The sequence below is a fragment of the Toxoplasma gondii genome, chromosome IX (assembly GCF_000006565.2).
Source record: "Toxoplasma gondii ME49 chromosome IX, whole genome shotgun sequence".
Lineage (NCBI taxonomy): Eukaryota > Apicomplexa > Conoidasida > Eucoccidiorida > Sarcocystidae > Toxoplasma > Toxoplasma gondii.
The window spans coordinates 214,073-241,095 of record NC_031477.1 but is presented as its reverse complement, the minus strand read 5'-3'; the positions used below and the strand labels follow the sequence as shown (position 1 = coordinate 241,095).

At 48.9% G+C, this 27,023-nt stretch overlaps 3 protein-coding genes across 3 annotated transcripts; all 3 read right to left on the bottom strand.

The window, feature by feature from the left end:
• Positions 1–8,245: 8,245 nt before the first annotated feature.
• On the bottom strand, positions 8,246–12,294 carry TGME49_279360 (hypothetical protein). The gene is made up of 5 exons (XM_018781837.1): positions 10,653–12,294; positions 10,314–10,429; positions 9,705–9,768; positions 9,288–9,454; positions 8,246–8,998 (listed from the first exon to the last, which is right to left on the bottom strand). The coding sequence occupies exons 1-5, from the start codon at positions 11,806–11,808 to the stop codon at positions 8,870–8,872; spliced, it is 1,632 nt and encodes a 543-aa protein (XP_018636206.1). The 5' UTR covers positions 11,809–12,294; the 3' UTR covers positions 8,246–8,869.
• Positions 12,295–13,217: 923 nt separating this feature from the next.
• On the bottom strand, positions 13,218–19,395 carry TGME49_279370 (SNARE associated Golgi protein). Its single transcript, XM_002371936.2, has 7 exons — positions 17,859–19,395; positions 17,419–17,628; positions 16,715–16,851; positions 15,957–16,170; positions 15,048–15,125; positions 14,487–14,531; positions 13,218–14,131 (listed from the first exon to the last, which is right to left on the bottom strand). Exons 1-7 carry the CDS (start codon positions 18,229–18,231, stop codon positions 13,923–13,925), a joined length of 1,266 nt encoding a protein of 421 aa, XP_002371977.1. The 5' UTR covers positions 18,232–19,395; the 3' UTR covers positions 13,218–13,922.
• Positions 19,396–20,783: 1,388 nt separating this feature from the next.
• Positions 20,784–26,957, bottom strand: TGME49_279380 (hypothetical protein). The gene is made up of 9 exons (XM_002371937.2): positions 25,906–26,957; positions 25,129–25,199; positions 24,575–24,649; positions 23,450–23,620; positions 23,084–23,205; positions 22,546–22,662; positions 21,908–21,982; positions 21,691–21,725; positions 20,784–21,343 (listed from the first exon to the last, which is right to left on the bottom strand). Exons 1-9 carry the CDS (start codon positions 26,117–26,119, stop codon positions 21,261–21,263), a joined length of 963 nt encoding a protein of 320 aa, XP_002371978.1. The 5' UTR covers positions 26,120–26,957; the 3' UTR covers positions 20,784–21,260.
• Positions 26,958–27,023: the final 66 nt, after the last annotated feature.

Genomic DNA, 27,023 nt, shown 5'->3' with positions numbered 1-27,023 from the left:
TCTTCTGTTGTATCCAAACAGAGCAGTAAGTTTCTGTAATACAGGATCCTTCCAGACGCTCGAAGCTACTTATGATTCGCCAGGATCGGGTCAAATCCACGAATCATCTTATTTTATCTACATCATGAATTGTGTGTTTTGCGCTCATATGTGATTCAGCGATATCCGAGTGAGTGTGCGATATGACGCCACGCTGCTATTTATAGTCAGCAGCTGTAATACAACTCCGGTTATCCGGTCTCTTCGGTGTCAGTGAAGATCCAAAGTTGGGGAACTGAGTTTATTGACTCAATTCGCTTTGTTCGTCGGCTTCTGCGTTTCGGTGAGGCACAAAGTAATCTAAACGTAGATTTGTCCTCCTCCCTGGCGCTCCAGTTCTTTCACATCTGTGTTTTGCTTGTGTCTGTTGAATTTAGAATAACGTAAGTGTGTTGTCAGTGAAGGATGGTAGAAGGTGTCTCGTCGTTGCAACCGATTGTTTGGCGTAACATCAGATACCGCAAGTCTAGTACTTGCAGCGAGTGCGGGAGGGCGTTACCTGCTTCACTTCGAGTTCAACTTCAATGTACAAACACTGTGTTCTTATGTGTCCCTGAATGTTTACCCAGGGTAAGTCATGGTAGTATTTCGTCAGTATGCACGTCTTGAGCAAACAGGCAGATGCTGTGGAGCCGTGATCTACAAAATTTCACGGCCGTGTGGGAGGTGATGTAAACAAACTTCAGTGTGATGGCTCTTTCTGCCTTAGACTCTAAAGCTCCGTGAACGTCTCCTCGTCTTCTTGGAGGGGCTGTCTGCGCACAGGAAAGCATTCAGAAAGTAAGTGACCTCTGACACACCGAGTGCGTTGCCAAAGTAACGGTGGCAAAGGCCTTTGCATATGAGAGTGACTGTCCATTGGGTCAAAAAGCAATATTGCGACTGCTCAAATTACTAAACTGTGTGGGCAGGCACAGAATACTTGGCATTCCACTGGAGCACAAAGCTGCACATCTGTGTGTGACAGGGCAGTTGCTTGGTTTGTGCAACACGCATTTTCGCTGCCGCGAAAGAGCGGGGTTGAACATCTTAAACACTATTCTTTCGTATGCATAATCTTCGGTGGGTTGTGTAGTGCTTGCTTATATATGAGCGCAGCAATGTCTAGGCTACGGTGGCTTACTTTTGCCAGACTGTCTTGCATGGGCGTCACCTTCTGCTATCTTTTCCATTCTCAGAGGCGAGTGAGTCCGAAATGTAGTGGCGTCCGAATGTGCTATTTGTTGTAGCCCCACCCCCGCCCTCCCCAACAGCCCTAGTCTAGAAAGCTTTGCTGGACTTTTGGAGTAGTTTCTTTTAATTGAGCAAGTTATTTGCTTCAAAGACAAGGGAGTTGGATCAATTATAGGGGCTGAAAGCTCCTAGTGTGTTTTTGACCGTTCCAGGAGATGGAGACTGCGAAGAGGCCACAAATGGACTCGTCTCGGCGTCTTGAAAGATTATTGGTGGCCACATATGTATGGGCTTTTTCGTTTCCTGATGTTTTTTATGGAACGGTCATTCGTCGTTCACCTTCTCTAATCGTCAAAGCGTAAGTATCCTGGACTGCAAGGACGGTCACGACTACCGGCGGACAGAGACGTCCACCTTCTCATTGCTCTGGGTGATAGGTGGACACAAAACTCTTAGTTAGCCTCCTCACAGCCGGAGTGTGTTTTGCATTATTGTAATAACGATAGCAATGTGTTCTATGTTCGCTTACGCCTCAGCATCAAGTGAGCACCGTGGTATTGGCTGGCCCTCTGGTGTGCGGCGTTAAGGGACGGGGAATTTCGGGACTGTCGCATATGCTCTCACATACGCGCAATTTTTCCAACACCTGTGTTTTGTGTGTTTTGAACACAGAGTAAGTCAGTTCAACACCTCAAAATCCTTTGCGATGCTGCAACCTAGCGATTCTGCGGTTTATATCCGAGTCAGTAGCTGTCTCAAAAAGTGCTTTTGACTGCTACTGGGCTTTGGCTGTGTTTATCCGTACCGTTACTTCTACAGGTCAAAGTAGGAACTCTGTAGAGGGTGGTACACAGAATTTATCAATAAGAAGCTCATCCACAAGCGGAAACATTTAGTAGTCGCCATTCGTAGCGAATGCACTAGGTCAAAACGTCTGGTGACGTCCAGGCATCGATCGTTAACATCGTTGTTTTCACTTTTCGCTAAATATGAGAATCAAATATTTGCTTGTGTGTGTACCGTTCCCTCAAAGTGTAAGTGATATCCGATAAGTTGCACCCAGCACAGAAAAACAAGCTTTAATGTGTTCGTGGCGGTGTCGCAGACAGGCTATTGCTCACGCTTACAGGGGCACGAAGAGAAAACAGTACTCCCACCAATACGGAAGGCAACATGCTGACGTTCTGTTACAGATCAGCCAGGAGGAAAGTAGAGCAATTTGATATTTCGTATATCTGCCGGATGTGTATGACCTTTTGTTGAGACGTAACGATTATAATCGACGATCAAATGATTTTCTTTTCTCAGGTCACCGTAAGTGAAATCATGCTTGCACGGAAGCAGTCTACAATTAATGAAATGGTACTGGTGTGGGTAACAAATTCATCGATGCATGCCTGAGTCTTCACGAAAGCTCGCTGTTCCCTTCACCTTCACTGACCCTCGCCCCCCACATACAACCCGGCATATGTTTAGTTTTTTCCTTATGTTTGTGAATACCCTGGCCGATTACTGTGTTGTTTCCTCATCTTCCGCAGAAATATATAAAGGAGGTAGGTTCTACGGTCTTTTATTGTCCGGAGGCACTAGATGGGATGTGTTTGATTGTGTCCCGTGATTCAACCTTTCAAAGAATGTTCCAGTGTCTATGACTAGCACGTTCTGCCGCAAATGGGTTGCTTCTGACGCCAGGCTAACGTCCTTGCTTTCAAAAGGGTCTAATTTGTCTCCCGTGGAATGCTATTTCTTCAAACTAGAGCAATATTGTGAAGCATAGGGCCGATTGATCGGAACAAAACTATAACATTGCATTCGCCACACCGGTTTTCGTTCAGCTTGTAAGAATTTCCTAAAGGTCGTATATGAATTTAGACTGCCTAGTTCCGGGATCGAGTCATTCGTAACTTGCTAGTTATGGGACAATGACTAGCGGCGAAACAATCTGAAACTTTGCGGGTCGCCCGTTTCCTTAACTCTGAGTTTTTGGCATTTCATGTTTATGACCACATGTCGAGTTCCATGGCGCTTTCCCAGCTTATCTTTTCGTGTGGACCGCAAACCGCAGCGTAAGTTTGATCATTGCTTTTTCCAGTATAAGCACCTTGACTCGATTGCTGAGTCTTTTCACGGAATCTTTATGAAGCCAATGCTGGCAATACATTTCAGATTACCCACTCCTCCAGAACAAGTGACAGCGCGTTGTAACACTGTGAAGCCCTAGCAGCCGCCTGGTCGTAATCGTGTGTTTTTTGTGCATGTTCCGTACTCACGCTTTTCAGAGTAAGTCGAGATGACGGTGGTCCGCGAAAACATTCTTGATGTGACAAGTGTAAATTTCCGGGGGGAACCGAATTCGATAGAAAGTAGTTCTTGGAACAGGCTGAGAAATGATGAGATCACTGTTCCTACTCTTACATTCACGAGTCCGTCAAAGTGCATGATCCATATTCCGTCGTCGTGCCGGCTGCCAATGCCGTCTTCTTTTCGACATCCAAAGGTCCGTAAGCAATGCAATGTGACCTTTCCCAGATTATTTTACCAGTCTAAAAAGCAGCACGGCAGCAATCACGAACACACCTGCTGTGGCGTGAATGAACAGCCTTTCCGTTGGCTTCCACGTGATATCCCATATCCCGCTTTATTTGTTGGAATTCGGTCCTTCAGAAGATAGTATGTGTTCCCGGGTTTATCGGCCTGACAAGAGTGCAGGTGGCATGGGATGTTCTGCAATCAGTGTACTTTTTTGATCTCCCTGCGTAAGGGTGACCGCCCATGCAGGACGCTAAGCTATGGAATTTGCGACAAAATACACTTAAAGTCTGTGCCATGCTTCACACAGTTTCAACAAAACACCTGTATAGAATGCAAGTGGATTGTCTTGTGATATGGTACAGCAACATAATTCGGACGTAAGGGACCTCAATGGCGTTCAAGTCTCGAATATGGAAAGACCCGTTAGGCAAGTGCACGGAACAGCCGAGTCAAAGTGAGTCCCTGTGCCAGTCATTGGCACACGTGGTGTCTTCGTTTATCAATTTATCGCATCTGCCTTCTGTTTCTGTGTCTTTTTACCTGCCAACAGTTGGAGGTATGTTGTTTCTCATTCTTTTTAGGACCGCCTATTTAGAGGGGCACTCGAGAAAATATAAGTATTTTTCGTCTGAATCCAGTGAAAGCATCATCAGATGATAGGGAGGCTCGCTTCCATCCTCCGCTAGGGATTCTGGTACAAGAGTCATCGTTTTCCCATCGCTGAGGAAGAAACTGTATTTTGCGGCACCTTCAGAAAGAGCTCGAGGCAGTGAGCGTTTGCGGTGTAGTGATTTGATAGAGGTGCCGAGAAGGACCGCCTCCGGTTGCTGAAAGCACTTGAGGACGATACCAGGGATGAGTACAGGCCAACCACAGAGGCTCCGTCTTCAAACTGTGCAAACCCTTTTTTCGTTTCACGCAGTCCACCTCTGATCATAAAGGCTGAAATTAACAGTATTGTGAAAGTTAGCTTTTACAGAAAATTTTTAACGAGGCTCTAGTATTTGCGTGGGCAATCTACGACAAGCAGTGTCCCACACACGCCGTATCCTAGAGTTACACACCTCGGCGTATAGCTGGATTTCGTGGTCTTACCGAGCAACACAGTATTAGAATCAATTGCTTTGTGCTGCGTTTCTAGTTGCGAGTGAGTCCGAAACGCAGTTGATCGGTAAAACTAGAACTGCAGTGCATACAACTTGAGAGTGGTGCTTGGATATTCCGTTCAGCTGCGGCCATATTCTCACTCTGTTGTAATTGCAACCTAGTTCCTCCTCGAGGGCATTGTGGCTGGAACCGCGTGTGTTTCGTTTCCTCTCCAGAGAAAACGGGAGAAAGTAAGACCCCAATTGTGGCGACGGTATGCCGTTTATCTGCTTCCAGTTTCTCTTTGCAAGAAACCGCGTCCCTGCGCGGCTGAGTCTCGGGAAAACAGCGAGCAGTCAGCCTCTTTTTACATGCGTCTTGTTTATCCATTGTAATGCACAGCTTCACGGCTGCTGAATTATTAACGGAATACAATGATGCGTTAACCTGGGAATACTCATCAGCTTGCTGTAAGTCGCAGTGTAGGGCTCCTGACTTCACTGAAACTTCCACACCTTCAGCTTGCAGCGTGGGTTCTGAGGTCAACGGACTTACATTACGCTCGAGGATGTTTCTGTTTACATGCGTTACATATTTTTCAAAATGATATTTTTTGCGTCGGTGGAATTTACCAGCTACTGAAGGAGCTGTTCAGAAACGATGTTGTGTTTATTACAAATTTAAGCGGGAAGCAGAGTTTGTGAGTCTCGTGAATGCCAGCACCTCTGCCGAGTGCAGCAGTACTATCGCGCCGGACTGATGGAGGGAACATGCGTTCCCATCTTTTACTGAAGGCAACAGTGCAGTTCTAAAGCGACTCGATGTCACTGTCAACTGGTCCAGCATTTACACCTCTATAAAAACCGATATAGATAAAGGAGAGCACCCGCTGTAGTCTGTCAGAGAACACGCGGCTTGTAGGCCGGCAGCATGCTGCTGAATACGTATTGGCGGACGATAAAACGAAAGTATTCTACTTGTATGAGGTAGTAGTTGCGTGTTTCCTGTCGTCTCTCCTGACTTCGCAGGAACAAAGAGTTCTCCGCGCTGTGAAGTACGTTTTGGTTCAGAGCACTCCTGTTCATTAGACTACAAATGGTGTTATTGGGCGGATCACACAACAGTACGACCCTGGTGCCGACATGAGAAGGAATTGTTGGGCATGCAATGTTTTACAGATTGTTTCTGTGCAGTCGATTGTCATGTGCTGAAGATGTAACAAGACATGACGCACGATAGAGGGACAGATCCGGAGCAGAGCTAGCGATGCATTCTTCCTTGACAGTGGATATGTACGCCACTTCCTAAATGATATGAATCACATGTCGCAAGTTGTGCGTGATCAGTGGCAAGCGGATTTTGCTTCGTTGCAGTTCAGCACCACCATTCGTATCCGTCTATTCCTCCGGAGGTACCAGCGCCTTAAGATCGAGTGGGATGATCGGCGACATAATGATGTGTTGTCAGACCGTTGCTGATTGGCAAAAAATAGCTGTTGATGTTTCTGCAAACGCAGTGCGTATATTTCATGATCCCTGTGACCACGTCGCGTGTGCTTAAAGGATAAGCCATGAGCGCTGCCTTTTTTTTTCAGGGACGTAGCCGAAGATTTTAGCTACCCGATAGACTCTGGAAGTGATGAGGACTGAAGGATCATTAATGTAGAAGATTATGGTGTGGTTGTGTTCGACGCTTGGGGTGGTATACCACACTTTGCTCTGTTGTTCTGTGTGGACGTTTTCGCTTCACCGGGAAGTCGTTAGAAAAGCATTATATGCTTATCCTGACTCTATGGCCCTGGCTTTGAGCGGTCGGTGTTTCCCACAATGAACCACTTGCGACGACGTACATGGTAGTCTTTCGAACCATCGGCGGGTGTGCTGAAAGCATTGATAATCTGTGTGAATGCAGTTTGCGATGTTCCATGTAGGGCGCCTCCCTGTGTAGCCCGGCTAATCGTCAACACACAACTACCAACATTGGATGCATTTTTAAGTACGTCGTGGCTCGAGTATTTCAAAAAAGATAAATGAGATTATATGGGCATCGGTGACGGTACATATGAGGGACTGGGATGATTAGTATAGAGCTACGCAAATTACATTTCCTCCTCTGGTGGCGACGTTTGCATAAGAAGCGTTGTGGGTCGCCTTTTTGTAGCATGCGTCATAAATGACTTACCGTCCAAGTGTGAATCATGTCAGCCACGCTACCATTAGTTCACTGTGAAACAGTAATGATAATGCTTCCTGAAAACGACAAGTTGTTCTGCGTCTGGTCACTGAGTGTTCTCGAAACCATGCTAACACAATAGAACTTGGATCCGGTAAACGCAGACGTTCAAGATCTAAACCACTAGTCCAATTTTTGGTCTTCAAAGTGGTTTGATCCCGTATGGTACCGTTAACCCCATGATGTAGTGAAGAGAATATTTCTTTGTGTAATTTGACTATTACTCCTGCGGCCCACAGTCAATATGAGTCGCCGTACAGAATCTGCTGGATCGTTGAGACACTCAGCCAGTCACTCTGCTTTTGATTCGTAAGCCTAGAGAGATGAAAAGGGGCTTAGGGTGGCTCCTGCTGCATATTACAGCTGGGCTGTAAACTCCGTGTTTCTCCATCCATCCCTTCTGATCCCACGTTGTCAGAGGAGAAAAGTTTCAACTCATGAAGAGATATGCATCGTATGCTTGCTATACAGCATCCACATGGTATTGATGGAACAGCTCATATCCTCGTCCCGGCCTTAGTGGACACATACACACCTACTTGCCTACCTGGCAGAGTGAACGCACATGCACTGGGGTCGCAATGGAGACAATCCAGAAAACTCTGCAGGACAATCAGGTCACTTTGAGAACCATATGAGCGGACCCCGTGCTGAAATCGAATGTCATACAGGTCCTCAATTTGCGTATAGTGCTCGCGCTACGCCGAGATTAGCTTCTCTATCTTGTTTGCAGTAGTTGTCGCCGCATAAAAACACCAGCACGAATGGGGGACTTCAGAAGTTGCAGTGCCACACTCGAGTAGTCGAGAGACTGGAGGCTGATGTGAACGACCAGAGGGCAGAAGATGCTGCAGGATGACTACGACGACATATGAAAAAACGGACACTAGGACTCATTTCTTTGTATTGTCTGCAGCAGGTCCGAAAAACAATGTCTACTTTCGTGAGAGTGACTACGAATGAACAGCCGCAAAAGAAGCATGAGGCGACAAACTAATAGTTTGTTCCCTTAAGGTCGACAGTGGATGCGCCCGCGTGTTATTTCGTTCTGAACTGTGCGTTTCTCTATTAGAAGGTCCTGGTTTAAACTGATTTGGTACTGTGAGCACCAACGGACCAGATTTTTCTCTTGTCGCACCAGCTGTTGTGACTCTAGTTTCCACGTGGCAATCTACCAGGCTGCCCGCACGCGGCAAACATTAGCTAGCGAATAAGACGTTGGCTGAAAAAGAATATGTTTGCGAGTCAACGAAACGGGCGAGACGTGCATCAGTCTTTGTTAGTCAGAACCGCGTCGAGCGAAGGAATACAACGAGTAGCACAAGGCTGGGAACTCTTGCAGCCGTTTCCGTTGCCGACGCAACACAGTAAAAACTGCGAAATTACAACAGCTACGTAACACATTGTTTCCAATCATATGCTACAATAAGATGCACGTACACGGGAAGTTTCATTCAACATGAGACGTGCGACGGTTTTACGCGCTGGTCGCAGGAAGACACTGAACACTTAACAGTCTCTTGGCTAGTCGACATCCGCGCTCTTCTATTCAGGAGCGTCCGTAACCTTTGAGTCCAGACTCAAAGGTGAACTCCCCTTCAATCTCATTTACACACATCGCGCCGACACGAACGCGTGGCTGACTGTAAGCCGTAGTTATTGCCCGAGTTGCTAACGCTTTTGTCACACCGACGAAGCAACGCAAAAAAACATTCCCTTTGCAAAATATAGATTGCACTTTGTTGTCAACCTCAGAATGAGCTTGCTGGTTTCCCGGTTCGCTGTGCGTGCTCTGGCATGTTCTAAACTAGGCTACTGGAGGAGCAGGCGGTGGCGACTCGCCGTGGAGCCAGAACAGCAAAGGTAGTATCGGCGACGTGGGCATAAAGAAGAACAGAAAAAGAGCTACAAGTGCACCGAGCATCATCAAGGAGTGCTGCAGTAGTAATGGCAAATGACAGAACAATAGAGCAAGGGTGAAAACGCAAGAAACACAAGCTGTCCGGGTGTATGCTGTAAAGCCACACGAAAGAAGGCAACGTAATACAACGCACGTCTTCGTTGTGGCCGCATCCCGCGACTTTATGCGACACACAAACGTTAAAATCTCGGATTTTACGTGATCTAACATGCTAACGCGTTTGGTCGCTATCTCTGAATTAACCGTGGACGGAGGATGGCACCTACGCGTAGTCGCCTTTTCCCCAATGCCGGTGGTGCCTTACCCGGTAAGCGCGTCTCTGGTACTTCCTCGCCAGAAGCATATCGTGGACGGCAGCCGCCGTGTTCTGTTTGCTGCATGCGGCAGCTTCAGCTATGGAGCACAGCTGCTGCTGCCTCGACTCTTGCTGGCGTTGCATTTCCTCTACCATCCGCTGCACTTCAAGGAGGCCTAAACAGTTCAACAGCCGGAACTCGCCCAAGAACAGAAACACTATTTATCGTGTACCCGACGGGCGCGAATCACCGCAGAAAGCTGGCTTGTCTGGAAATGCAGAAGCGTTTCGTTGCATGCCTATGCACTGCTGGCCAAATGCACGACTTTGAGCAGCAACGCGCCCAACTGCACTTAAGCAGATGGTTCCGACAAACGTTTTTTCTTGGAAAACACTCGCACAGCAAGCCAGCATCTTCTCGCTTACTTGCCCCGAGTCTTTGAAGCTGTCGACACTTGGCTGCCAGAAGATCCGCCGCTTCGGTGGAACCCTGTTGCATCGAAAATAAAGGAAGCACAGGGGCACGCATTTCTCGCACCTAGGTCTCCCTATACACGATGTAATCCACCCAATAATCATGGCAACCAGTCCAAATCTTGTTTTGAATTACATGATATACAAATACTGCAATGTTCTGCCGATGATTTACTACATAGAACAATCGCGTCTCCATCCAGCATCGACGAAGACGAATTCTCAAACTGGCAGACGTTAAGTCTTCGTAGCGAAACACTTGATCATCCACGTATGTGCACGGTACGGATACCTTGCTCTATCACTCCTTCAGAATATAAACCACCATACCAACCTAGCGCCCAAACATCAATGGGAAGTATGTGGCCGAACTCGATCCTTTCTCGTCCTTAGTACGACTCGTATTTTAACATCAAGTCGCGCGCGTTGAGCAACAGTCGAGTCCCAAAACACCGCATGGAGTTTACGCAACACGGGGAAAAGAAGACACTCTTGCACGTCGTCAACAGCTCTGTGCAGAGTGCAACACAGAGACACATATTAACCAGTAATCGTGCTTACCGCTGCCGCTGCAGCTGTGGCAGCAACTGCTAAGGTCGTCTGATCACCTTCGAAGGTGTTGTCGCCGATCCGCTGGACTGCTTGTTGCAGGTCCGCTGCGGAAGCTTCAGGATATACTACAGAAAAAGCGCATTCAGGCCCACAGCAGGCATCAGCACTTCCGCAATATCATTTATCGCAAATAAGAGTCACAGACGACTCAGTGTCCGCTGTCTGCGACGCTCCTCCGTTGCCAGCAACATAATCTCGCGCTTCGAGATTAACGTACGTGCACTGACAAATCGCTACACTTTATCCACAGACACAATCCCTCAACTCGAGTCTTCCCGAAGTCCTTACAAATTCGCATCTCGGCAGACACTTCGCCCTCCCAACGCACGCGAAGATCTTGTTCAAGTTGCTGCTGCTGTTCCAGAGCCACCTTAAGTTGTTGTTGCTGCTGCTGAATGACGCTTCTTCGAATGCGCAGTTCTGCAGCAAAAGCTGCCGATGCCTGTTGCATGTGCATGTGTTTCAAAAAGGGTCCGGTCTGGCTCTGTTGGGCCTCCTGGAAAGCCCTGTGTCGCTGCTCGTCTTCCTCATGCTGCCTTTGGAGTTGGCGCAGAGCGCTGTGCGCCCGCTGGAGCAGCTGCTGGGCTGCATGCACGTTATTCGCGAGTTCGCAGTTATAGCAGAGTCCTGCATCGCCTGTCGCCTGACTGATTCCGCCGGTACCACCGTTCGGCGTACATCCTGGGCAGCAGTAAGGCTGCAAAGCAGCAGCGGCTCCAGGTGGATGAAGCAGAAGAAGATATCCAGTCTGTTGTTGGAGGAGGAGAACCTCATTGATCGCAATCTTTAGGGCTTTGGCTTTCCGCAAAAAAGGGAACAGAGAAGAGTCTCCGTCGGGTGAGAGGTCAGACTCCTCGGAGCCCACCAGCGAAGGGGCGCGTTGCGACCCTTCAAGTCGCTGTTTTCGTGCGAAAGCAGGCCCCGACTCAGAGGCATCAGACATAGAGTCAGCTGACGTCTCTGACGAGCATGAGATGTCCGGCGAATTCACCGGGAGAGCAGAACGGTCGTTTGTGATGTGCCTTTCCTGACCAGCCGTTTGATCTTTCGGTGAGCCGTGCACTTCAGTCGACGGGTCAGGAGACGGAAAAAATGAAGACAGTGGCGGATAAGGAGAGCAGGCGGATGGAGCAACAATAGGAGAGCTCGGCGCAGCTTCCGACGGGGCTGTGGAAACAGACGGCGTTTTCTTTGAAATTCCGATGGGTGAAGAGGCAGTGCCCACACAGAGTAGTGCCTTGGAGTAGCGAAGGGCTGTCGCCGCTGCTGTGCTCCCCGGAAACCCTGACAGTGCCAAACTGTTATCGTCAGGGGAATCTGGGTGGCTTAACTTGGCAGTTGACGTCTCACCTGAAAAGAAGTTCCGTGAGCTCGATTCCCGGTGCTCTTCTTCATTGCGTTCCGCGGCCACCACGCGGTGAAGTTCGGGGAGGCGATCGATCATCGTGTCGGGTACGAGGGTATACAGGGAAGAGAGATGTGAACATTGACCGAAGCGTCTCCGTGCCGAAACTTCCGCCTTCAAGCACGTCCTTTAAAGTTCCTCACGTTAAAAAAACTGAGAAACGGCCCTCCCGCAAGTTTCTTGTCCAGAAAAGGAGGGGAGCACGAACCTACATGAGCCTTCTGGTCCTTGAACAAGGACACGGCTTCAGTCCTCGCCGTCCCAAAGAACATAGGAGCCACTCTTTTGAGGACGCTTCCGTTTTCACGCATTGAATTTGTGTGGGTATACGCGGCAAAAGCGCAGAGTCCCAGCAGCCCCGAATGGCCCTTCGCGGGACAAAGTCTGCTCCCCAAAAAGGAATGCGAGAAAGGCATGACACTACGTCTCCATCATTTCAAAGAAAGCATCGGAAGCATGCATTCGTCACAAAAGCAAACGCTTTGCGAATATTTTCTGTCTTGACTCAAACGATTAAACGTTTTCCCAACAAGAACGCACTGCACACTTTGGCGGTGGCCGAGTTTCAGTGGCGCGTGCATGCGTGACAAATCCTTGCTCGGCATAGACATGAAACGCGTCTCACCCGCCTCTTCGTCCAGTTGTGCCACGCTGTGTCTTCGCCTAACATACGGTCTCTGTAGTAACTGTCTGCTCTCCGTTCTGTTGGTATCCACTCTGCTTTATCGAACTTTCCTAGCAGGCGAGAATCGATCTTTTTTTAAGGCTGGAAGACCACTGTTTTACGGGCTCGAACCGGCACGGCTGCCGCCATGGCCGGACCTCAGGCAGAGATCTGTCTCGCTGCCCAACGCTGTTCGTCCCGTTTGTTTCCGGAGATCCAATCTGGACTTAAGGGACTTTCCTGTGGTCAATTTCTTGCGCTTTTTTTACATCCACCGAACAACTCTGTGCTTAGAGACCACGACGGCTTTCGGCACGGAACAATGTACCTGCCTGCTGCGGAACAGACCTCACTCAAAAAGTCTTCCACTATGGTCAGTGAGCTACACTGCTGAACAAAATCTGTGGGCAGGAACGTTCATCCTCCACCGGACTCCTTCCTGTGTACTAGTATTTCTACATGTGAATCACTCTGCGTCGGAGATTGTCGTGGGTCGCTAGTGAAATACAAGGGTCACTGCGTCAAACGAGGCTTCTTAGGTATCTCGGGTAACCAAGAGGTGAGGGTCACAAGACACTCAAACGAGAAAGAGTTATTGACGAGCACGTAAGTGAACATGCTGGTGCCGATCATGAGTCCGTGCTGTGGCGGCCTGTCCAAAAGAGGCTGCGGAAAACATTCGAATGTGCCAGGTGTCTTAATATTGTAAGCGGAAAGGCAATTCACGGAGGATATTCAGTTAGGCATAACTAACAGCGCGGCCAAAAGCAACAGTTCTTATCGCGGCTGAGACTGTTAGTCTTTTTACACACGAAGAAATGTCGGGTAGCCGGTTTAGCGTCAGTGTTGACAAAACTACGGGTAGCGCAGGTAGGGAGTAGCTTCTAGCAATTGTGAAAAGTTTTTTTGGAAATATTAGTTGGCTCCCAGTAACGAAGAAACAAAAGGCAAAATGCAGTTCACCTGCCTTCCACTCTTCGGACGAGGTACACAGCAGCAAAGATGTATGCATGTGTCTGAGGCATTACCATCTGATCACCACCACTTCACCAGACCTTCCATTGATTAAAACGAAACACTCAGAGTGTGTGTTTCTCGACGACTATTAATTTTGTTTTGTCGAGTTATACTCATATATGAAGGAAGGCTTCGCTCTGGCCAGAGCCATCGGCTTAGCTGCGTCACATCTGCCAGTGAAACGTAGCTGATAAAGAACAGAGCTAGGGACGACGGTATTGGACAAAAACTAACAAACCCCCCCGATAGAGTAGGCCAGTTACATGCAAGTAACTCAAACACTCCTCGTCTGTACACACAAGATAGCATGTCTTGGTAGTCGACAACAGGATACATGTACCGTAGGGAGTCTGATACAAGGAGCAGTTGGATTTTCCTCGACAGCGTCCTGTTTCTTTCGGCTCCCCCTCCCGCATGCACATACTAGTTGGAGATAGCCTGAAGATTGCTCCCAACATGAGAAAGCGTTTTTTCAAATATACTTTCGGCGAGAGTGGCGGGTCTTCGTTGTCGTGGCAGGTGTTTCAGCAGGTGAAAAAACTTCTGCAGGTTGTTGTTTTGGGGTGTTCAGCTCTGCTTCCTTTACGGTCTTTGCGTCTTTGGGTCTCAGGCGGGTCCTCATCACCTTCAGTAATATTACGGCTCCGGCCATTGCACACAGCAGAAGCCACAACTTCCAGCCTGCATCGACAGAAACATTGTGATCACCCACCGGCCATATCTAATACAGGAAGCGTAGTTTTGTGTCATAGATCGCACGAAGGTCCACAATATCCTGTACTTCTTCACAGAATAACGACACAGACAATACGGGGCACGCTGACTGCGTAGCCATCCAACTGCCATGCCACATCGCTGTAATCTGAATCGTGCGTGTAGTATAAAGGCGGAGTATCAGTGCCCTCAGAAGTGTACGCCTGAACCTAACTAAAAGCTGTGAGTCTGCTGGTGCAACGCAGTCGCTGGGAAACAATTAAGTTCCCCGCAACTTTGCCAGTTTGCAGAAACGATTTCACACCTGTGAAAAATTCCTTACTGCTGTTCAGAGAATCGAGTGAAGTCAGGGCGCTCCCCATCGACACTGTGAACATCAACAAATGAAACCAGAAACGGAGGAGGTGTTATCAGAGTATGCCCGGCTATTTACTCTCCCTCTCATCGATCCGCGCATGCGTATATGTTGGTACAGTGTCATTTATCTCTATATTCGTAGGCGGTGAAAGCACGGCGAGCTATTTTTGCATCCACAGTTTGGTGTATCTCATCATCTCCGTTTCTATCTGCATGCATGCGTTGGATGGATTTACTTCCAACAAAATAAACTAGCAAATACCATCAAGGAAAATATCTGTATACTATGATCAGATCTCCCCGTCTGTGCGTCCACGGGACTTCTTCGATGACATCAGAGCGACAATATTACCACTACATCCTACGATAGGAACACAGGCCCTCCGCTTTTCCACCCCAAGCATTCTTCCCATCTAACAGAGTGCTGAGTGTGAAGCAAAACGTGTCCGGCACCAAAAAGGTGGCTGTCACAGCAACGCTACATGAAGGGAATTTCGGTGAAGATGTCTGTGTTTCAAAGGCATACCAAAGAGGATGGTATTCGGCATAAGACCGAACAGGGTTGCTGCGAAGAAGACGTCAAAGGGAACCTCGAGCAGCGGTGCTGTAAGTACACACAAGAGCCGCACATGTGACCCGGCAGTTTCCCAATCGCTGTACAAATGTCATGACACCACAAGTTGGACAGCGTCTATTCTTATGTTCTCCCCTGTTGTATAGCATGCATGTACAGAACGGCATAGTCACAAAATACTGGAGAACAAGTGGAATTCGTCCCCCCCCTGTTACCGTCTTGATTTTACGAAGACTAAGTGAGTCTGGTTCAGAGCAAACATCTCAACTGCTTTGAAGCGTTCACTGCAAGTCTGGCGCACACGAAAGACACACATTTTACCAAGAAGAAACAGAGACCCCTATGGCACTCAGAGGATACTTTACTTGTTTTCTTTCGCCCGCTATAAATCAGCTATGTGTGAATGCCATGAGGGCTCTTAAAATGAATAATTCACATTGTCGCTACACTTGCGGCGTTCTACGCCCTATCCACAAACATCGTCGGAACCTGCTCGCTTGTCTCAATATGTACGTGAAGATGAGTCAACCCAGCAGAAGGCACGCGCCTGGGCCTCTCCGTGTGGGCGGCAAAGGCTCTCTACAAACCAAATACACTAAGTATTTTGAATGCTCAGTAGACGAGCAAGAGACCGACTCTTCACAGATGAGTAACACACGTGCTTTCCCGTATCCCGGTGAGGGGCAGCGTGCGACCATCATTCCCTACCAGTGCACCAAAACGAGTACAGAAGAAAGGGGGTCCAGAGGGAAGACAATATCAGCAAACAGATACGGAGCGGTCGAGGACGGACACGCCCTTTTCGGTGGAACTACACTATTTCTTGTTGGTATACTCGCAAGTTTTCAACCCGGCGCGTACCTGCTGCGTTAATGAAAAGATTTGGGAAGACCGGAGACACGCGCAAGAATAGTACCGTCAGGAAGAGATCCACGTCGAAACTCCGGGGCCGTCCTCCAGTGGCCTTTTCGAGGCCCGTAATTGCCTCTCTTAAGTTGCCTGAGTGGATCCGCGAGTGGGCACCGGGATGCAAAACCATTTGCAGTTTCCGGAGCTTCTCGGGGAAAAGAAAAAGCTGGACACAAAAAAGGGACAGCAAACTGAAGGCTGCCTCTGACCTAGAAAGTATCGAGGATGTACACCAAAGACTGAAGGAACGAAGACCGACGCTACTATGGTCATATCGCCTCTCTACGTAATGACTACATCTAATTAGTGTGGCACACAAGCTACTTCATACGCCGTGTACGGAACCACCACGGAAGGCTTCTCATGTGCAACAGAAAATCTGAGAAAACCACACAGCAGAGAGAACGAAAAGCAGTGGGCGTTACTTCGTGAACCGTTTTCGCTTCGGTGCCTGACATCCAGCGAGGTGTGCTCTCTGCATTCCGGGCGATTCAGCTCCCCTTGTAACTCTGACGTCGGTCACGCGAGGTGACCACGCGACAGCCTCGGTGCTCCGTTCCTTCGTGGTGCCATCCGACTCTGCTGTCTTGACTATTTAAGCAGATGAAGATCACAACTGTGCAAGACGAGGACTCTGGGAATTTTCTTCGGCTAAGGTGCCTATAGCTTCACACGCCTTTGAGAGGCTTTTCACAAGTGCAACTGTTTACCACAATGGGTTTGCCGACCCAGCGGAACATAAAGAACGCAAGAGAGGGGCCGATTGCAGCCAACACGTTCGCCGTGGAGAAAGCGACCAGAGGGGAAAACATGGCTCCGAGAAGGATCGTCACCAAGGTGGAAGTCCCTGAAGGGAGAAGTCACAACACGCACAAACCCCCACTCCGTTCCCTGACACGTCAGATGAAAAGGACACATCGATTTGCCCCAGCGTAACAGGACATCTCAACAGGCACTCTACGAACACGGCCTTGAACCGATGAAAAGAGGTCTGTTATGAGCAATATATACATTTATATGAACAAGGACGCATGTGCCTCCGTCACACAAGTGTGCCTGGGAATCCGCAGGAAAGACGCATGTGTCCAGCATGTCTCTTGCGTTCTTCACGAGCAACTCGAAATAATCTCCTAAAGCTTATAAATAGACGCGAATCAGGACCACAGAGTAGTTGCTTAAATGCCGTAGGGGAGCAACGCTGCGACGGCAGATGGCCCCTCTGTAGGATGCGGCCGAAGAATGAGGTAATAACGATGACTGTCATATATCTCTATGTCTCCCAAACGAGCCATATACATGTGTGCGTCTGTATATGTGCATGTAAACATGGACGCGCTGCGGAATGTCCAGCGAGGGAACGTAAACAGAAGAGTCATGACGGACCACGCTTCTGTGTATCCTTGAAGGCCCGTACCAGTGAAGGTGATCATGAAGAGTGGGAAGGCCTGGTATAGGAGGTAGCACGAAGAAAGGAAAAGCAGCGTGGCCGCAGGGTGTTCCTCTTTGTATTGGGCGAAGACGTGGAAGATGCCGCGGACGTTCTCAATGCGTCGCAACTTGCTGCCTTCACTCAGGGAGGATGGCAGGAAGCCAAGAAGTTCTTCGCGGGAGCTTTCAGACAAACCTGAGAGATCAATTGCGGTATGCGTACACAGGATAGTCACGTAAGAAGGCTCTGGTCTCCCCTTCGAGGGCGCCTTCTCCGAAAACAGTACGACAAAGAAACCGACAGACCAATCTCCGGACAAACAAAGAAAAATGACGTGAACGCCGCCAAGAGGGAGTCGACACTCGAGCACTGTAGAATCATTTTGCGTCTCAAGCGGCGAGCTCTACGGTATCATCCACCCTTACCTGGTAACTGAAAGTAGAATGTGACGACGGCAGAAGCTGAGACCACGAAGAGACCCGCCATAATGAGGAACTTCACGACCAAATCTCGCCTTCGAGCAGCCTTCGGTGTTCTTTCTTCTCTAGGCGCCTCGCTGTCAGACGATGTTCGGGATTTCGAGCGCGCATCTCGATACCGCGTTGCAGATGGATCGGCCCTTCGTCGGCGTTTGTCTTCTCCTTCGGGCTCGGTTAGCCTCCTGCCTCGCGATGCATGAGGCGAGGAAGAACGCGAATACGACGGAGAGGCGGGAACGCCATCTTCTGGCAAAGGAAAGGAGCCGTAAGACGCCGCTGACTTTCTGTGGGCGGTCCGAAGACCGGCCGAGCTCGCCATCCCGAACACTCAAAGAACAAGAAGCGAAGACAAAACCCGTTCGCCGCGGCTACGCTAGGAGGCAGATGCGCCCATAGGAATTTTTTTAAACTGGAGGAATCCGGAAGTCACGAAACCGAGCGCTGGTGGGACTCCCAGAGAAAATGTGCAACCCGCGGCAGACCAAGCCCTGACGACACCACGAACTGTAGACTCCGATATACAGTGAAGAGCAGCAAACAGCAACCACATGAGAGGACGCAAAGAGACGGATAGGCTGAACGGACGAAAAGGAGGATCCGGATCCCGAGGCACTTGCAGCGACGGCACGCTCTTCACTTCGAAAAAAAAGAGCCACACCCAGAAATAACGTCAAAGTGCCTTCACGATGGAAAAGTGGCCAACCAGTCACACATTTGAGCATTGTGGAAACAAGACGACGGTTAAAACCTTCGCATTGGAGCAGGAGTACCCCGGGGTTCACGTTCAACCGGGTTGACAGAACTGTCGGGCGAATGAAACGTGGTGGCTTAAAACATGGGAAGTGAAGGGCCACAGCCTCGATTCGGTCGGGTAATTCCGGCTTGATTGTGTGTACGTTCGCAGACTCGATGCAACAACGAGCTGTTTTTTATCCTCGTATTATGTGCACAGCAAACGCATGTGAACGCCAAGGTCGCGGAGACAGCGAGTGCGACACACAAGAAGCAGGATCGGGCGTGTTTTAGTGCAGAATCCGTGGTGGAACGCCGTTGTGCACTCTTCCTTTCATAAAATCCGTCACAGGAAAAGAAAACGGGAAACGGTGTTCTGACAAAAAGGGGGGGAAAACGAGGGGTGGAAAATAAAGGTTTGAGAGCCCGATAATGGCTTGTACCTAGAAGGCAAGTGCAAGTGACAACGGGAACATGCAGGAATGGTGCGGAAGCAAAAAATTTAAAGAACACCGTGTAGCACATAATAGCCAATAAACTGGAGGTAGGAATCACGATACAAAGGGAAACACTCTATAAGAGGAACAACAATCGATATCGAGTTGACTATAGAGAGGTTTAGGGGACAGAAGGACGCTGTCAGACAGCAAGGCAGACCGAGAAAAGCGGGAAAACAAAGGGTCTACCGGCAAAGAGAAATGCTCCCTTATTCATCTTGCACAGTTCCAATACAAGGGAAAGCGAAGAAAAATGTCGAGTTTTATAGCAGCCGACACAAAAAGCACAGTTCACGATCGTCGAACAAACAGTATGCGGGGTTGCACGAGTGTGAGAACTTGTGCAACAGAAACAAGCTGAGCTAGGATGCTGTGTACGACCGAGAGCAGAAATGCAATCCTGCCTCCTTATGAAACTGGACACAAAGAAGGGACATTTTTAAGCTCCATTCCCTTTAAACTGTACACGGGATACGTTTAAGAATCCGTATCCTGAATATACTGTCTTCGTCACTCCTGAAAATGCAGTGAAACAGTCCCTCAATTCCAGTCTTGGAAATGGAACCCTCCGGGTTCCTTGATTTTTCTCGTTCCTGCTTCCCTACAAGCTTCTACGAACGTGGGTCCATCGAAAATAGAATGGTTCTGGCGAGAGTCCACAGTAGGCCCACCAATGCAGTTGTCACCAAATAGTCAACGGGATTAGAAAGGTTACTACTCCCCTACCCGTGAAGCCATGTTTTGTGTATGATTTTGCAACCAACGCATTCAACCTGCGTCGTGTTTGACTCCAAGCGCTCTCGACAAGGCAGCACCCGTAGTGTTAACCCGTTCAGGGTGGATCAGTCACTCGAGTACACTGGGTAAGACGCAGCGAAAAAAGTAAGTTCTCGAAGTAAAAGATTTTTCGGCAGCGAGAACAGGACTTATTTTAACACAAAATGTTGTAAGAACGGGTGTGCCTGACCCATCCCTGCGTACTGGAGCACTTCTAATGCCTAGTCTGGTGAGTACGTTTTAGACAACAAATGAAGCAACAGATAGAAAGCAGTTCTCGCCAGAGAGTCTGCAGACTAGGATATCAGTACGTACAGGTCGTTGCCTGAAGGAATATGATTCTGTGAAAAGAAGCATGGTCGAGTGTGACGCAACCGGCATAAGGGGTCACTGAGGATGAAGCTGCAACGTGCACACGCAGCAGTGCCCCGCTAAATGTCAAAGGCTAGGTGGCACAGTTTAAGCATTGGCTGGCGTGTCCAAACTGCAAGGAAGCACCGTTTTTTGAAGTTTACTGATTTTTGCTTAGAGAAATGACGTAGCTGGCAGTAGGTCACTTGGAACCGCGCGACTGCCGGCTGATTCGGCTTCACAATCTCTCCTTTGCGGGTTGGCTACGCCATTGCTTTCTCGCATTGCACCAGCTTAGTGCCATGCCCAATCACCGAACGAAAGCAAAGAGGTCTCGCCACACTCTTCAATCTAGTTGCAAAGCATGGAGCAACCCTGATTGACTAATAAATGGACGTGGATCACTGTTAGCAGCTGCTCGCTTCAGCCTTGTTGCAAGCCTTAAAACCAGAAGGACCCGCAAGACACTACTGGAGGCAGACTAACATGTTTTGACCGGAAAAAAGAGGGGCTCTGGCACTGTAACGCAAGACGGGCTCTTGCAATGCGTTTCACTGGCCACTAAGCACCTAATGAGATGTTGATTCAACAACCCTTCATCCACTACATAATTCGCTTGTTCGTGTCTTTCGGTTGAACATTCGCTGTTGCAGTCCAATCGCGACATACAGCGACTATCCGTCATTCGACTGTCCGTGTGTGTTTTTCACACGAGTGCAATACTACAGTTTGTCGCTCTGTTCGCTTGCGTTCACAATCAGTCCGTTTAGAAGACAGCACCTTATGACGCTCCAGCTGACAAATTCAACACCCCGAGAGAGACGACATTTATATGCAGGGTGCCAATCACACACTGCCATAAGCAGCAATTGTTCGCAAGTAAACCACGAAATTAGTTGCTTTTACACAAACTCAAGGAAACTCGGGGCATTCGTAGCTAAAAAGACGCCTTTTAATGTTGAAGAAAGCACTGGTTAGAGTGACGGGAGTCTTATGCCGCAAAGCCCTCGAGGAACTTGCAAGCCCTGGAAATCATCGCAGTTGAGTCTCCATCTGCCGCAAAGGAATGGTTTCCTAAAATGCCCAATTCCACAGCGCATCAAGCATTTTCGGTATCTACAAAAGATTTGTGTGACGTAAATGCACGTATACGACACTATCGTTCTCGTCCCACCGTTCTTTAACGTGATACAACAGTAGGGTGCGGTACAGCTGGACATCTCATTTAAACGATCAAACCAAACATTAATAAGCTGAGTAATGCAGGTATAAACTATGTAGACACCAATCTGTTATGTTTTGAACACAAGAAGACTTTGACACAAGTTCATTTACAAACAAACGATCTTGCATATTTCTACTTAGTCAAGAGGCTGAGTACGGCGCACAGATTGTTTCCGAAGCCACGCTGTAGGTCTCACCTGGTAGAAAAACAACGTCTGCCTGGGGAGCTCGCCTGCAGTACATACATACCAAGCAAAGATCACGTTACGCAAACAGAAGCAAATGCCAGCAATGCAAGCAGTTCTTTCTGCTCCATCCACTGCAGTAGAGATACACATAGCTACATAGACTGCTTGTGGTGGTTTTTGTATCATGTTTACGAACACGCAGTCGAGTAACGGTTTGTGAACTCACTTCTGCACGACCTTGATCAACAGCTCGGAGAACTGTCGAAGCCGCTGCATGTCCGGAACGTACTCATCATGTTCACTGAGCACCCAAGCAAGGAGAAAGAAGAAAGCCAAATGAATTGTACAGAAACTCGCCACACACAGCTATGTCCCCATCCTATATCTCAACGCAATGTCGCACACATCCTCTACCGTAGGTCGGCGTCCACTTCGCGTCCAAGACTATAGTGTACGTGGGTCGGTTAGGTATGAATCTTTATGACTGCACATCATGAGTCCAAGGTTTAGACAGCTGCTTCTTGGCTCTACTCGATGATTCAGGTGCTTCTCTATGGTCGGGCATTCTGGAAAAGAATTTGTGACTGATATTTCACATTCTGTATATGCGTCGACCTGAGGACCTGTACTACAGATGAGTTCATTTTTAAGCTCGCCCTGCATTGTTTTGAGTAAGCAAGTTCCACGCGTATTCCTGAGACCGACAAAAATGTGTCCCCACTCCTAACAAAGACCCTCTCGAATCAAACTAGGCGAGGTGCGCGTGACAGTGATACACGCTTGAGAGAGCCGCTTTGTGTTTCCGCTCGTCTCTAAAACCCGCAAGAAAAATCAACACCACTTCGGCGCCGCCGCATTTGATACCCGTATATGAAGAGACACGGAACGTCCAGGGGCGCGAGTATGCGCGAAAGCTCCTCTTCGGTAAGGTCCGTGGAGAACATGTCGTCGTCGCCAAGACGTTGTGTCAAACTCAGGAGTCTGTAGACCGCGCAGAGAATCTCACGAGTCATGCGCAACACTTGAGAGATTCCGTTTCTCCATAATGGTTTCCCACTCCCGCGTTTTGTTTGCATGTCAAAACAGAATCTCTCATGTTTTGTCTGGGACAGAACTGCTGCGCATGCGGCCCGCTTTCTTGACTGCACCTCACGCCGCCATTCGTTCCGCCCCAGTCCCCACAGCAGTGCTTCCGTTTGCTTGCGGCCTTCTCCATTTCATGCGGCCCTGCTCAGAATTCCCCAGAGGCGACTGCAATTGCTCAATCGCCTACAGCATTCCTATACCAGGCGCACCGGACTTGCTCTGAAGTGAGCACCAATCCCGCTGCCTGTCTCTTAATCGGTTCCGGCATCTCCGTGGGAATCCCGTGACTCGAGAGATTCAAGAGACTCCGCCTCACCTTTTGGCAGTGAAGTGGCATCCCATGAGGCGTTCGGGCAAGACGCCATCAGGCTCTCCCTTTTCCACGAGTCGCAGGGCCTCCTCCACGAGGTGCTTCCCCATGACGCCGTTCACGAGCGACTGAGGCACAGCAGCAACCGTACAACGGAAGACACGAGTCTGGACTTCTGCTTGCTTTCCTTCGCACAAACATATACAACTATTTCCGTTTACCTATCTGCGCATCAACATATATATATATATATATATATATTCACGTATGTTTTAGTATGCTCCTATGGGAGACATTTGCAAAAAAGTAGCTGCAGTTCCCGTATGTCACCATTTTTCTGTTTCACAGCAGAGAGAAACCGAATTGCCTTACAAATGCTTCTCTGTCGCTGATGCCCGAAATAAGGATTGCACCGTCGATCTTCGTCTCCGGAGTGGGGGCGGCGTTCACGTGGCGCAGGTAACTCACGATGTCCTGTGCCCCTGTGGAATGACCGGCGAGCACTACTTTTTTCATTCGCATTTCTTTCCGCAAGTAGCGGACCTGAATGCCGTCGACAGGAGAACCAAAACAAGCGGTTCCACTCTTGTTAACCACAGTAAAGCGTATTCTATTTTACGTTGAACGTGTTCGATGTGCCTGTCCATCTCACACCTGCGTCTTGGAACTCTTCTGCACCACAAGCTGCCCTCTTCACCCCGAGGCGGGAACGATAAAAAGACAAAAAACGGATTCCTCCACTCTAATAGAAATAAGCAAAAGACGTAGTCGTAAAGGCTGGTTTGGACATCGATCAGATATACACCTCTATATATACTGGGAAATCAATCCAAACACATATACGTTTGCTTTTACCCGTGGGCGCCTGAGTGCTGTGGCACCCCAGCAATCGCCTATAAGCCATCCGGTTTCGCTGTCTGCAAGAAGTGGGTGTTCTCAAACGTCCAAGGCCACTGTCTCTTATATCTCCCTCACTACACGACTAAATCAACTTGTCTATCAACTTCATGCGACCACGAATTTGCGCTCGCACATTGCGTATGGTCCGCTAACTTCACACCAGAACACGTGTTACGGACGTCTGTTCCCTGGCACATGGTAAGAACGTCACACATTCATGAGGTCCCCTTCCACATGTCCTTGTTCAAACCGGATGCAAACGGAGACCCTTGGTGTTCGGGACTACACTTCTCAATGTAAGAAAACAATTAACATCTGCGGGAAAATGCTGGCGTTTTGACAGCCACCTCGATATGTAGTTTTCTATCCTTTTGGGCACTGTTCGGACTCTTTAACCATATCCACGACTCAGCGATCCTCATTCGACCGATGACGATCAATAGAAAAATCGGTTGCAACGAATGCCACAAACCGACGCCGCGCATAGACACCAATACGACCACAGCGTATCTATTCAGGAACGGAATGTCCAGGAGTACTGTCTCAAATGCACTTGGCTTAGGTGTCCCCAAAGTGTCCCTTGCCTCCAAGGCTTACAACGACTTCTAGTTCGCGGGCGTCCTGCTGAAGGGAGGACATGCCACAAGATCCGAAGGACGACGACAAGTTGACCTGAAAACACACAGAAACAGGCATCGACTGCAACTTCAGCATATTTGTTCCGAAAAGCGAAAATGACTTTTGGCGTTTTTGCCGCTCCATTCGATCACTGAAGACCATTTATGGGGTAAGACTTGACTAAACATCAATAGTGTCATGCATTCTCTTTGTGCACGAATGGCGTCAGTTCCATGAAACACCTTTCTGAAAAACGAGTTGCAATTTATATGCCATATTCGGGGTACACCATTTCTCACTGGAACGACTTGCTGGAAACATGATTATACAGAAATGTACATACGCATATGCATCCATCGATATCGACGTACTTTCGTCTAAACATGCATATACATGCATGTAGGGATCCGTGCGCGACCATTTCGCTGATTATAGAAACATAGGAATATGTTATAATACGCAACAGGAAGTCTAGCTCAAGTTACCGTGCAGGACTGTTGCTTCTGCCCAGATCCGGTTGCCATGAAACCTACCTGGATGGTGGCAAATCCAACGCGGTCGATGGCTTGGGCCAGATGAGGCATCCATGCGCATGACATCATTCCTGCGGTACACCCCAAAGAGCTCAAGGAATCTCTGAAATCGACGTCGAGGCTGCACCGTTCTTTCGACAGTTCTTGAGAGGGGACGGATTTCTGTTGATTCATTCGATTTGTATAAATGAGCACAGAATTCTGACCCAGTCCACGCAGTGTGGCAATACACAAGAAAGGTACACACGACAAGGAAATGCGAAGTCGTTCTCTCGCATGGAAATGACCCTGCTTGGCCACTGTCAGATTCCGCAAAAGTGGTGTCAGGTCCACAAGAATGCATCTGGGCAAATAACAACTTAGCGTATCACGAAATAAGTTGAGGTTGCGACGGACGTCACGGCACCTCTGGGGCACATCAATTTGTATGTTCCCGACTGCTTATGAAGGCATCTCAGACTAGTAGCCTGTCTTGCCTCGAGGAACTCCCAGATCAGATGTGGTATCCTTAGACATAAATATTTCATGAGGCAGCAATCGCTACACGGTGCGCATGAAGCAAAATCCAACTCACATATGATGACCAGTGCCTCGAGAGGTCAGGGACACGAAAACACACGGTGGTTTAGCAAACTTGCTTATGCCACTTTTTGTGAGACACATTCTGCAATTCTTCGCATTGGGCTTCCACGAGAGATGTGCTGAAGGTGGGTTCAAAAGTTTCGAGCGGCCCATGCATTTGCGTTCAGCCAGCGTCGACCTCCGTGGTGTACGTACCGTCGGTGAGCCCAGCAATGAAGACCAACGCGCACTCGTTCCCATCAGCATAAGAAGCAAAGAGGAGGACATTCGGGTGTCCGCGGCAAGGCTGTGCCAGCACACCTCGCATGCACGGACCTCGTCCAGAGGCTTCGCCGTTGACCTTTTCGTTAGAAGTGTCGACGCAGGACATTGACTTAGTCAGCGAGGAAGAGAACCCTGAAGAAGCCATCGTTGAAAGGTGGTTTTGTGTGGTTGATGTCCTCCAAACAACTCGAACCTGCTAAGAGCTAGTCGATTGGTAAAAGAGCGTGGGGGGGTTTCTAGAGGTGTCACAGATTCGCGTTGCCAAGGTGGGCGAAAATGTCCTTAATAACTGGAGACCTACACAGCCGTCACACTTCCGGGACGATTATCTCCATTCAAGGGAAATCCTCGAGTTCGAAAAAGCGACGCTAGGTCTAAAGCGCGACGGCGAATGACCTAAACTGGAGCACCTCAGACGCACGCGCAGATCCTCGGCACAAAGAGCCTCCTGGCGCAGAACATGCCACCAGTGGGCCAGGCCACTTTCATCAAAGTACCTTATCTCGAGGACGTGTACTGTTATCTATTCGGTTGTGGACTAGGGAGCGGGCCCCTTTACTCAGCAGCAGAACGTCCGCAACACGGTTTCCGGTGCTGCTTCGAGACTCTGCCGGGTGCGAAGCACGCCTTCTTTCCTCAACACTGGGACGAGCACGACGCGTTTCTCGGTGGGCAAACCAAAAATAGAATCACCGAATCTTCTCTGGTCTGGCTCCAGGGAATGCTTGTGAACTTTCAACGAGTTCTACGGAATCCCAAACCCAGTCTGATGGGAAGGAAAAAAACCGTACGCCGCCAACAGTGAAGCAGGTGAAAATGACGCCCGATACGGGAACCGAAGTGGATTTAGTCTTTCTTCTGTGGAGAGGAAATGGGTAACGCGGATACGTTGGTTTCGTAACCGAAAAAAGGGACGAAATACGGAACCAGCCCAGGGTCAAGACGGCGTTGCAGCCGCCTCCGCGTACTCGGTGTTTAAGGCGAAAAGAGCAGCACTGGACCCTACGTGTTCCTCAGCGAGTTCGTCAGCTCCGGATAGATTCGAACGT